General features: G+C 39.4%; 1 protein-coding gene across 2 annotated transcripts in view; it reads right to left on the reverse strand.

The window, feature by feature from the left end:
* Window positions 1–654: 654 nt before the first annotated feature.
* Window positions 655–12,679, reverse strand: part of ncalda (neurocalcin delta a) — a 98,626-nt gene continuing 86,601 nt past the window's right edge. For both annotated transcript variants that reach the window (XM_028470919.1, XM_028470918.1), the window contains 3 exons: window positions 10,662–10,767; window positions 6,622–6,741; window positions 655–2,505 (listed from right to left, as the gene is read on the reverse strand). In XM_028470919.1, coding sequence (XP_028326720.1) covers window positions 6,644–6,741; window positions 10,662–10,767 — 204 coding nt within the window. In that variant the 3' untranslated portion in view covers window positions 655–2,505; window positions 6,622–6,643. The remainder of the gene's footprint in view (window positions 2,506–6,621; window positions 6,742–10,661; window positions 10,768–12,679) is intronic.

The following is a 12,679-nucleotide window of genomic DNA, read 5'->3' on the forward strand; positions in this document are numbered from 1 at the left end:
AGAGTGATACAAAGAATTACCTGTACAACCAAGTCATTATCTTAGTGTGCGTTGAATACACCAGTCAATAGCAGGGATAACATGCAGTCAGGCACTATTTAAACTGTACTTATGTTTTGGTATTGGTGTTGGAGAAACCCACAAAGAACATGCCAACTTCCCACATGTCCCAGTACCTTATAGATGATCATTGTATTACTGTATGTGCTGGAAATAGGAATACATTAAAAGAGTAACTGAATCCCAGGCAGAACATTGAGTTAGTTTAAGTGAGTTTGTTTATAATGTGGGTCCATTAAGTGTTTGTTTCTCTGCAGTAGTAGTAGGATTAGTCCTTCAGTCTGATTCTGCTGCTTTTCCTCCCAGAATAAAAAATAAATCCTTGTCCATGACTTAAATTTATATATAGCACTTTTTTTCAAGGAGATTCAAAGCACGTACAGAAACCATTATTTATTCACACCAGTCATACCGGTGGTAGTAAGCTACAATGTAGCCACAGCACTTACGGCCCAACATTCATGCACGATTCACACCCATTCGTACAATGTGGGTAAAGTGCCTTGCCCAAGGACCCAATGACTTGGATAGAGCGAGATTCAAACCCCCAACCCTGAGCAAATGTTTACACATTACCACAGGGAGCCAAACAGCTTGCAGTATTTTGAAAATTTATTTTCTCTGAATTGACCAAATAATAAATCATGTGGTCCAAACTGCATTCACTAAGTACAGAATACCATACAAAACCTACAAAATGCAACAATTACAAACATTTTGTTCAACATAATTTTAAAGTACAGCTCTGTTTTCACAATACTGTTTTTATTTGGCACTTGACTACACAATGCAATTTTTTTTTTTCAGTGAGGTTACAGCTGATGGCTCAAAAACAATTAAAGCAACTTAATGACTGTATTGTTGCAGTGGTTGTGATACTTTGCAGCTTTAAAACAAACAAAAACAGGTTTTTGATCAAACGTTCAGTGTTTCTAATGAGAAGTGGTGAAACAGCACGTACACTCAGTCCTGCTTAGACTTCCATTCAAAACAAAATTATAATTCCTAAACCCACTCAATGAGTGAACAGAGTGGGATTCATTCATCACATGTTTGGTGTTTGGATGCTACCATGCTAGTGTCCATGTGTACGGCTTAAAGGTACAAAACCAATGTTCAAAAAATGAAAATAAGTTATAATTATATCCTCTGTGTGGGATCAAATGATCAGCATTAGTTTAGTTAGACTGGGGTTTATCCTTAACTTTTATTTTATTTTTAAAGAGACTATAAACACAAGTTTGTGTTATTTTACATGACATTTGAACAGTCTTATTAATAATTAGAATTTGTAAATAATCTTGAATAAAAAAATTATATTTAAACCCCCATAAAAACAAAAATAATTAAAATTTTCAAATTTGATATATTTTCAGTAAATGAGTTGAGTATCTTCATGTGTTTGTCTTGCAGCTCTTTGTTCACTATGGTGAGAACCGTTGGATGTGTTGGATGGTAAGTACCACACTACTGATACTAACATGGAGCAGTGGAAGGATGACAGGCTATTGGACAACCACATTATTACACATTCAAAATATACACATGCACATGAAGCTTCCCTTGCAGTAATTTAACATGCAGAAGTAAAAAAAACCACATTTGAAAGGGAGCGTGAAATAAAGACCTCCTTACACTGCTTTGCATGCTCAATATTCTGCCACAGCTTAAATAAACAGTCATTTCACAATATTTGTTCTCAACACAGAAGTCTTGACCTATCTTTACAAATGTTGGTGCACTTTAAAAATATCTACAAGTACTGGTCCAGACTACTCTTCTACATGAAGCTAAAGCTTAGAAACACTCTGAGCTGTGGGACAGAAAACGGATGAAGGGCTGCTTCTCACCATTCAACACATCAGTGAAACGTCACAACCAAACAACTACGGTAAGTAGGGTGCCTTATGCATAGCAGCATAGCGTGCTTTTGTTGTGCTGGCATGAAGAAACATGAATCCAAGTCTATAGAATTTGCCAAAATGTCCACAAGCAACATTGTGTAGAAAAAGTGGAACGTGTAAGACGTGTTCATTCTAAATGAAGGACACACTCCACAGGTGTGCTTTCCCACCTTCCCCTGGCCTCACACACAGTCAATCACACACTATGGGAGTGAGTCAGGCTCTGTGTGGCCTCCAACAGACACAGACTCCAGTTTATAATGTGTATGTACATCCTGCTGAAGGCCAACTTCACACCTGCACACTTCAACTACGATGGGTGATGAGAGATCAGTCTTTCTGCTGAAGTTTACAGGGTTGAATAAAACAGCCAGAGGGAGGAGGTGGGGGGGGGGAGGGGGGGAGGTGGGAGTGGCTCCTTTGTCCAACTTTGAAAGTCTTCTGCACAAAATAGAAGCTCTTCTTCATCACTTTCATAATGTTATCCTTCATCTTCATTAGGTTCCGTTAATGGAGTTACAGGTTTGCACCCAAAGAGACGCTGTGGACACAAAGAAGGTGTTGGGTTAGGAGAGCTGCTTCATAACAACTCATATTCGCTTAGTTCAAAGGTCAACCTAAGGACCAATCAGCACAGTCTCTGACTGGGACCCAATAGTCCCTCCTATCTCCTTTCCTATCCACTTTTCCTTAACCCCTGGAAGTGTTTAAAAAGTAACTAAAGCCCAAACCCACTTTTCTCTGCTGAATACATTTGTATTTGGGTAATAAGTAGTGCTGTTGATTGATCCTAGTCCAACTTTAACATAGTTGTAAAATGTCAGAGTGACTGCCCTCTAAGGGTTGAACACCAGCTATTACAATTGAATTTTGCTATTGACTGAGACAAATTATCGTGACCATCGCGCGTCACTAACCTTCCTATAAAAACTGAGAGGAAGGAAGAGAGTTTCCTCCAATCACAGCCCTCAGTGAGCATTGATTCACAGCTCTGATGCTGAACTCCAAACCTGTGGTGATGTTAGTGACTCTGGTCTAATCAAAGGGTTCATCTAGCTATGTGTGTATGTACAAACACAAAGTGTGTGTATCCCCATCTGTCTCTGAGTAAATCAGGGCATTTTTTTAAAGAAAGTGTCTATTTGTACGGTTGCCGTACGGACAACCCTCAGTGCTATTGGTACGGTTAGGGTTGAGTTTAGGTTACAACCCAATATCGCAACAATTTTTAGGGTTAGGGTTGGTTTTTGTCACGCAACCTAAATTGGCCAATGACTGACCTGTCACGTGACCTAAAGTGGCCAAATAGGGGCGCTGCATAAGGATATAATGTTGCTATATCGATACGACAACCGTAAAGATTCCCCCCTAGTGGCAGGTCAGCAGAAAGCAGGGGTTTAGTTACTCTTTAACTGGCGGCCATGATAACGAGCATTCCAATTCTCTAAAAGCTAAGGAAAAGAGGCTCACTGCTTCCTTTATAACCTCCTTTAGCCTAGGAAACACTGATGCATCCTTTACCAAAGGAGACCAGATGACGCTGACCCACAATGCCTTGCTACGACAACATTTATAGGGACGTGCTCTTCCGAGCTTTCACAGAAACTCACAAAGACCATCAATGGACGCAGATCATATAAGTTACCAATGCAATAATGTGCCTTGAACAACTTTAAATAATATAAAAACCCATATTTTATGATATGCAGACACATTATCAGATTATAACTGACATAAAATATAGCACTGTCGTTCAAGAAAAAGGGAAAAGAGACATTTTTAGCCACATTGTTTTATTTAACGTATTTAATTCACCTAAGAATGCTTTGTGCTGTTGTATATGTCTATGCCTACAACGTCAGTGTGGGCATACACATGTGTGACATTGACAATGTGACGTTCTTTTAGTATCACTTTTGTTCTTTGTAGCCTGGTAGACTCTTTTATGATATTTGAGATTATGTCAGCATTTAGAGGAACATGGGAAAGTGTTATAAATGTGTCTATTTTCAGAAATGTGTAGTTTTTTCACTACGACAGACGTCACTGACCTTCACCGCCGTCTGATTATTACGTCACCTAGTGGAAAACAACATGGTGGCTTTTAACTAACTCCTTTAGGAAGTCTCCTAACTCCTTCCCTTAACCCTAAGACGTCATCCACAGGGTTAAGGAAAAGTGGATAGGAAAGGAGATAGGAGGGACTATTTGGACGCAGCCACTGTTGTGCAGGAGCAGTATTGTTAAAACTGAGAAAGAGTCTTGTTTCATACCAAATATGTTGAACTAAATGACTTTTTATCTTTTAAAGCCCTGATTCTCTTTGAAAAGAACAGATTTGATGTGAAGGGAAAGGGAAGCCAATAATTACTGAGACCACTGGGTAAAACAAGCTATATCTGTAGCCACATTTTGCTAAAGGCAGTCTGACAGATGCTATGCTGGACATCAAACATTGGTTTAAATTCACATTTAATCAATCACTTTTCTTCACTTTGGTCCTGAAGGCAGAAGCTACTCTCTCCTGACTACAGAGTTTCTCCAGAGCAGCTCATGAAGCTCATGAAGGGCCTGTAGTCACGAAGCTGCTGGAGCAGAGGATGACCCCTCCCACCTTCTGCTCTGGGCTCTGAATAGATTCCCTCCTGCAGGCGTCTTCTGTTTCTGTGTTGGTGGAAAAAGCCTGAGTTCCTCACTGAGCATCAGCAGAGCTTCACACACACGCACACATGCGCACGCACACGCACACACACACAGGTGGGCTCCTGCTGATAAGACGGTAACTTTTGGAAACACCAGCTTCATGTGAAACAACTTTTAACAAAGCATTATATATATTTTTGATTTAATATTCTAATAAGTTAATCATTTTTATTTAGATGATTAATTCCTATTCTGTACCTACTTTATCCTGTACATGAAGGTCAGCCTGTGTCCAGGGGTGGAGCAGCAGTTTTTAAAGTGAGGGTGTTCTAAGGGTAGGGCAACTGTCGACTTTCAGTTTACTTTATTAAATTAATTTCCTAAAACCATGATAAAGCTATTATTAAGTCAGTGATACTCAACATGTGGCTCTTTATGTGTTCATTTGAATTATTCTCCCAGAAAACCTTAATTGGGAGAAACTTTTCTTTTCTTTTGTCCCATTTTTGTCCCTTTTATTAAAAATATCCCTTTTTCCTGAATCTTTTTGCCACTTATCACATTTTTGTCAATTCTTTTTGCCAATTTTGGACCATTTTTTTGCCACCTGTTACCCATTTTTTGTCACTTTACTCATCACTGTTAACACTTTGTTTACCATCTCAAATGGCTTTTAGACCCAATAAATAACACTTGTTTACTTTTCCCTCCACATTTTTCCTCCTTTTGTTCCACATATTTGCCCTTTTCTTTACTATTTTTTGCCACATTTTGCTCATTTAAGCCACCTTTTGCCATTACATACCACCTGTTTCCTCTTTGTCGTAAAACAGTTTTTGCCACTCTTGACTGCTTTTGGCCCATTTTAGTCACTTTTCACTCATTTCTTGCCACGTCTTTGCCACTTTTGGACCATTTTTTGCCACCTGTTACCCATTTTTCGTCACTTTACTCATCACTGTTAACACTTTGTTTACCATCTCAAATGGCTGGCTGTGATTGGCTTGATCACCATTCAATGTATCAGGGCCGGCTTTAGGTCATTCGGTTCCCTCGGCAAGAGTGTACTTAATAATACACTATGAAACAATATAACACCTACAGGTATAGTGCAAATGCCCTGAGGCCACAACAACAACGGTGCAAAATCCAAAAGCAATGCAAAACATTGCGATCAAAAGTGAAAATAAGTGTGTAAGGACATTTCTACTTCCCTGTTTGGTTTTACTAGTCAGTAACAAATAACACAATGTGCAAAGAACACAATAGAATAGAACAATAATTAAAAATAAAATAAAGATAAATATACATAAATATGGGCAGAAGATCACCACTAAGTGTGGAGTGACAGCATAATCCCTTAATTCTGTAAAGCGACTTTGAGTGTCCAAAAAAGCGCTATAAATAATTAATGCATTATTATTATTATTATTATTATTATTATTATTATTATTATTATCATTATTGTTATTATCAGCAGGTGTAGTTACATATTTTTTATTAATAATATTTAATGAAGAGAAAACATGTACAGTGATTGTAAAGGGCCCCTCCAGCCCAAGGCGGCCGCCTGGGTTGCCTGGCGAGAAGGCCGGCCCTGATCTCACTAGACGTTTTCAACAATGAATCCCTCTGTAAAAAGTGAGGGGGAAGAATTTTTGTTTTTATGAAGGCGCATCCCCCAAATCCCCCACATGTGAAACATGATCCCATCAGGCATAGAAATACATATACATTTGAAGTGTAATACATTATTTGGTGTGAGAATTCTATACTAATATATCTCTATGTGCTGTGTGAATGTTTGCTGTATATGAGGAGTCTAGTTCTCATACTATAAAAAGTACTTTATAAATAAAGTTTGCTTCATTAATTAATGTGGTCTGCTGCTTCATTGAAAATCTACAGATTAATTAAATACAATTAAATAAAAGAGGATGGAAGGGAAAAAAACAGACAGAAGTAACGAGGTGAAATGATGTGAAGATGATCAATAATCTGATTTATTACTCACATGGTTTTGTCTGGTGTGGGGCTCAGAACTGGCCAGCACTGCTGGGGTCGCACTGCAACAGGCGGACGATGGACGGGTCACTTTTAGCTCCTTTGATGAACTCCTCCAGTGACAGCTTCCCTGTAACAGAGACACCCCAGAAATACAGTAGGTTTGGATCTGGTTCACTTTACCTCTAACTGGTATTTTAATCTAAAACCAGATCAAATATAATGTAGCATTCAGACACTGCTCCAAGACAGTGTGTATGCAACTATTAGTGTGTATACTATAGTATATTGTTTTCATCACAGTCCAAAAATGTTCAACCTAGTGTAATTTTAGTGTAAGGAAACAAGAGAAGTGTACTTGGGGGATGTCAAACTTTTTTTTTTGCACAGACCAGTTTATTATTTTGTCATTTTTGTCAGATTGTTTGTGCGAAATTGCAGGATTTCTTGTAACAATTTGTGGCTATAACTGACTGCAGTCGTGTGGTATATGTGAAAATAGCGAGCCCCCGTAAATATTGTTGAAGTTCAATAAATGTATGGATTTAGTGGGATTGAGATATTATTTGGAAATGTACATGTTTTCTCTGTCATTAGGGGCCATACAGCATAAGCTGCTGACAACCTATTGGTTTCATGCGTGTTCTACTTTCTTTCTTCATCGTTGCCCATGGTTCCCAAACTGGGGTACAGGGGCACATTGCAGGCTGTACTTAGAAAGATTTAACAATTAAATACTATATTTTCTTGAAATTTATTGAAACATGATTATTTTATGCAGTAGAGGCCATTTTATCACACTTCTGACAATAGGAGACAATAATTAGCTACATTTTATTTATTGAAATAATCACATAAAATTTGCATATTTAAAAAAAATCTATAAATTCCACTTTAAATTCTACTCGATGTTTTAATTTTGTAGATTAAGCCTTAGGGAACTATTGTTGTGAACCAATGACACCCAGTTAGGAGTTAGTAGAGTCCGCTGTTCCACAAATGAAAAAGCATATGAAATTCTGGAGAGGTACTTATGATATGAAGAGGGGGTTACACATGATTTGACAAAAATGTAAAGGGGGTACATGGGTCAAAAAAGATGGGAACAACTGACCTAGAGCAAATAGCACCTCATCCACAAACACCAGCGCTATTTGCCACAGTTAGAGCAGCGCAATTACTGCGGGTGAGCCCTGTGTATTCATTTCACCTTTGCCCTCTCTCACTCTCCCCCCTAAATGTCGTGCTTTAAGTGGGTACGTATGCTACGGTACACAGTACCAGCACTTTAAAATGTTTTCCCACTGCGTATCAGGAGTTTTTTCCAGCATATGCTGTGTACCAAGACTTTTTCTTGCCCACCTTCCTCAAACCTGCCAAACATCCTGTTTATTCAGGGCCGTGGCTCAGTAAGATCAACCTGGCAGACTAAAGAGGTGAAAAGGGAGCTGGTGGCTCATTCAGCCTCTCACAAGGACAAACACTGTGCACATTAGCTGTGTGCACTGTGACACCTCAGTTGGGCGCACGGTGCCTAATGCTCTCTGTACGTGTCTTTTTGATTTTGGCGTAGCACGTATATATACAGTACCTGTTTATACAGGTGAACACTAATATTGTGTCGTACATTCTAGGCACAAGGTGCGCCATGATGTCCTCATACTGGTCTGCACTGCAAAATCTGTACACCACTCCTCACTTTTAGGGACAATGTGAATGTAATAGTATTTTAAGGTTTTGATTATTCAGACAAGGTTTTTCAGGATTTTATCTTTTTATCTCCTGCCAACTGCCAGCCTTCCTCAGAGGAGTTCTGCTGATTGCCTTTGATGGTTCCTTTGAAGTTTTCCTGAAAAATCTTAAGTCTAAATAAACCAAACCTTAACTAATATACTGTATATATAGGACTCTGATCTGCAGGGTGGTTTGCTGCTGAAGGAGCTGCTCAGAGCCCCACAATGTGGTATAGTAGGTGAGAGGGATTGTCCTTAATAGCAACTACTTTAGCCAACATCCTCCACTGAGTCCAGAGGAAAGCTCAGGACAGAACACCGGCCATGCAAATAGATGATACTGTATGTCACACAGCTTATTGCCATCTGAGGCGCAGACGCCGCGCAACACGTGGTGCTATTAGCGATTGCGCTCCATTCTTTGTGGACCTGGCCCTGAATCTTTGAAAATTCACAACAAATCAACCACGACAGATTTTCAACTTGCACCACAATATAACCCCAATACTGAGGAAACCTTTGTCCAGTTAAATCTATTGCAAAGTATGAAGTTCATTACTATGTTTTTTATCAAAAACTGTAAAACTTATCTCCTCCTACACATTTTGCTCAATTGACACCAAACTGGTATTTTAATCTAAAACCATCCACTCGGATTTTTGATTTATCAAAATTCACCCTACAGTGCATCAAAATATTTAACTGTAAACAAAAAACATATACTTGCAAATTCTTCCAAATACATTTTCAATGTTCATCATAAGTCATTGCAGATGATACATTTTGCCCTCGTGTCAACCATTGGAGTCAATGCAAAAATGGCATTTTTAAACACCAGTTCTTGCTCAGAACGGCCTAATTTAGCCTAAAATAGCCTGGCCTCGACCACCTGGGGGCCAATTCACATGCTCTAAATGGTCAGATTTGGACCTCGGGCCTTTAGTTTGACACGTGGTATTTGTTTAGTTATTAAGGATCCCCATTAGCTGGTACCGTAGTAACCAACTAGTCTTCCTGAGGTCCACAGGTATAGATGATGTATAAAATGATGGTTATCTTTCATGATCCATCTCATACTGTGTGGCCACCATACATACTCAGAGGATTTACTGCACCAACTGCATCAACCAGAGCATTTTGTTGTTGTTCCTCCTTCTACCAGAAGGTGTCAGAACGGCTTTCTCATCAAATGAAGCAAACAAAAGATGGCATTTTTCCACTGTTGTATGTGCTGCTCTCTTTTCTTAGCCCATGCTTCCTTCAGCAGCACTCCAGTCTCCCTCAGTCACCCCTTACTACCACTGCACCCTATTGTGTCTCAGTCTCTTGAGTGTCACATGGTGCTGTTGGTTTGATGTGGTGGGCTCCATGTGGTTGGTCAATGTCTGAAACAGTGGCTGAGGTGAGAAGTGTGTTGTCAGTGAGTGGTTCTTCAGGCTGAGAGCTCCCTGATCAAAGACCTGACAGCAGACCAGGTGGCACTGACAAGCTCCTCCATACGCTCCCATGCTCCAACAACCAGCAGCACTTCCTTTAAACCTGGGTTTGCTCTTAAACTATTCAGTTTTCATTTCCAGATTTAAAACGATAGGCTCACAGTGGGTGGATATATATTTATACTGTGACTGAGAAAAATATTCCAATATATCCCACACACAAATAGATTTTTATTCAAAGCCATTTGGCGGTTTGCCATTGCATCGACAGCGACACCAAGATTCTTTAAATACCAACGTACAAACTGTTTTATTTTAAACCGTCCCCTGTTACATGACTAATAGTTTAGTGGTCAAAGGCACAGAGTAAAAATAAAATAAAAACACTTGATTTTTGTTGTGATTGAAAGGCAAAAGAGAGTGACATGGTGCTGATCTCTAAACCAGCTTTCAGGTTTATAAGGGCTACATCTTAAGACCAGTGTTGGGTGGTAACGCATTACAAATGAGTGAATGCTTTCACTCCAATAGAACTCAATGGGCTGAAAGGGGCGATTCGCATCATCAATAATGTCATTTCTCATGGCGGCACACAGATTTGAAAACGGTACAGTAGTCCCATTTTAAAAAGTGAATAAAACAAATATGGTCCAAAATAATGCATTTTTTAAGGTATATATCTTCGATAATAATCATGATTAAAATAATAATATAAACAATTGTGATGATCATTTTGGCCATAATCGTGCAGCCCTATTTCAACGTCCCCGTGTCGGTATGCCCTCTGTGTCTGATAAATCGGGAGGCTTCTGGATTGCTTTGTGCAAAAAAAATAAGCTAATTCAACTATTGATTAACAGATGTGTGTGAGCGACGCTTACCGTCCCTGTTGGTGTCCATCTGCCTGAAGATCTTCTCTGTCCTCTTCTCAGGCGTCGACTCATCCTCAGGCATCTTCATCACAGTGGACACCATTTTATAGATTGCCTACACAGAAACACACAAACACACACATGAACTCCAGGAGGTCTGAGATACATTGTTGCTAATATTAGAGGTCGACCGATATATCGGGGCGATACATGGACTTTTTTTAAGATCGGCCATCGGCCAAAAAATAAATAAATTAAATAATTATTGTTTTTTTTTTTTATTGACCATCACCAGCCCTTCCTGAGGAAGAGTAAAAAACACTTTATTATAAGGAGGATATAAAAAGAGAGGGTAGTGTCACACATAAGTGAGGGGAAAGGGAACAGGGAGGAGAGACTCAAGGTAGGAAATGGAAAGAGTGGGGAAGAGTTGATTATTTCCAAGTGAGAGTGAGATGTGATGTTGTAGTTGTGCATATGGTGACAAGTGTGAAGCTTAGGTATAATTTTATTTATTTATTTATTCAGTTTATTTCCGACATGGTTGCATTCACAGAAGTTTTCTTTTTGTACATGCCGAAAAAGGAGACGAGAGAAGCAGGTTGCTTATCCGAGTCCCGTCCCCTATTTTGAACACAGAAAATTTACATCAGAGCTTGTCTCTCTGGTCAAACATTCTTTGGTTCTGAACACAATTTCATTTTTTTTTTTTCTTTTTCTTTTGTCCTTTTATTCTCATCTGTAGTCATAATGGTGGTGGCTATGAACAGAGGGAAGGAGTGAGTGGTTCTACCTAAAACAAGTATTTAGACTGCTTTACTGCTACTTACCCGTCCTGTACTTTCTGTTTCACTTGTTTGTGTATAAGTATATTTAAAGTTCAATAAAGTTCTATTGGTGTATTTAATTTAATTTCTAATATATACATTTATATCATATGAGTGTTTTAACTGTCTTTCATAATCAATGCGCTTTAAAAAAAAAGTATATTGGCCTCAACTATCGGCTTCCAGAATCGGCCATTTTGTAACTGCATGTTCTCTTTTTATAGAGTTGAAAAACTGCCCGATTGGGGTGTGAGGACAGGCATGTTCTCCCCACACCAAGAGACCCTAATTGTCGATATGGTCCGTGAGATCAACACCATTAAACTACGTGACATTCAGCAGAAGATCATTGAAGACAATGTACATTTTAAGGGGATCCACAGTATCAGCCTCTCTAATATTGATCAAGTCCTCAAGCGTAACAGACTGCTGTACAGTGTGCCCTTTGATTGCAACTCAGACAGAGTCAAAGAGCAAAGATTCCAGTATGTATAGGTTGGTATATATACAGACACATCCAATGTTGATTACTATAAGTAGTGATTTACTGTAGTGGCCTAAATCACTTTTCAGTATCACTTACGTAAAGAGCTGTATCTATCTCTACGGAGAGTTTTTCAACTGGATGCAATGGAAAGACCCCATGAATACATCTACATGGATGAAGCTGGACTGAATCTCACCAAAAGGAGAAAGAAGAAGGAGAGGCCGTAACGTGATTGGCAGACGGGCCATTGTTGGTCACCTGGCAAGAGCCAGAATGATGTAGCCCTCCTTCTAACTCGAGTTCTCCACATTGATCTGGGTCTGTGTCTGGCGAATCCTTTCAGAACCAGGGAGGGACATGAACAGAATGCTTGAAGCTGATTGGGCGAAGTGACTGTCCACCATGATTTGTTTTAGCCAATCACACGGTAACAAATGATGATGTCGTCATCAGTATGCGCTGCAGAGACGCTGATACAACAACAACAAGGCTGAGCTTTGCCGTCTTTACCGTCTAAAACTGCACAAAGCACCTCTCGCTGTTGCTCTGTCAAAAAGGAAATGCTGGATTCTTCTAAAACGGAGACATCTTTCTGTTTTGGTTCGGAGCAACGCTAATAGCTGCAGCCAAGCTAGTTCCTCTCCCCGCAACTGAGCATGCGTCAGTTTTGTTTCGACGCTTCTGCCTTCGTCTCACCAGAAAATCCTGCCCTC

The sequence above is a fragment of the Gouania willdenowi genome, chromosome 16 (assembly GCF_900634775.1).
Source record: "Gouania willdenowi chromosome 16, fGouWil2.1, whole genome shotgun sequence".
Lineage (NCBI taxonomy): Eukaryota > Metazoa > Chordata > Actinopteri > Blenniiformes > Gobiesocidae > Gouania > Gouania willdenowi.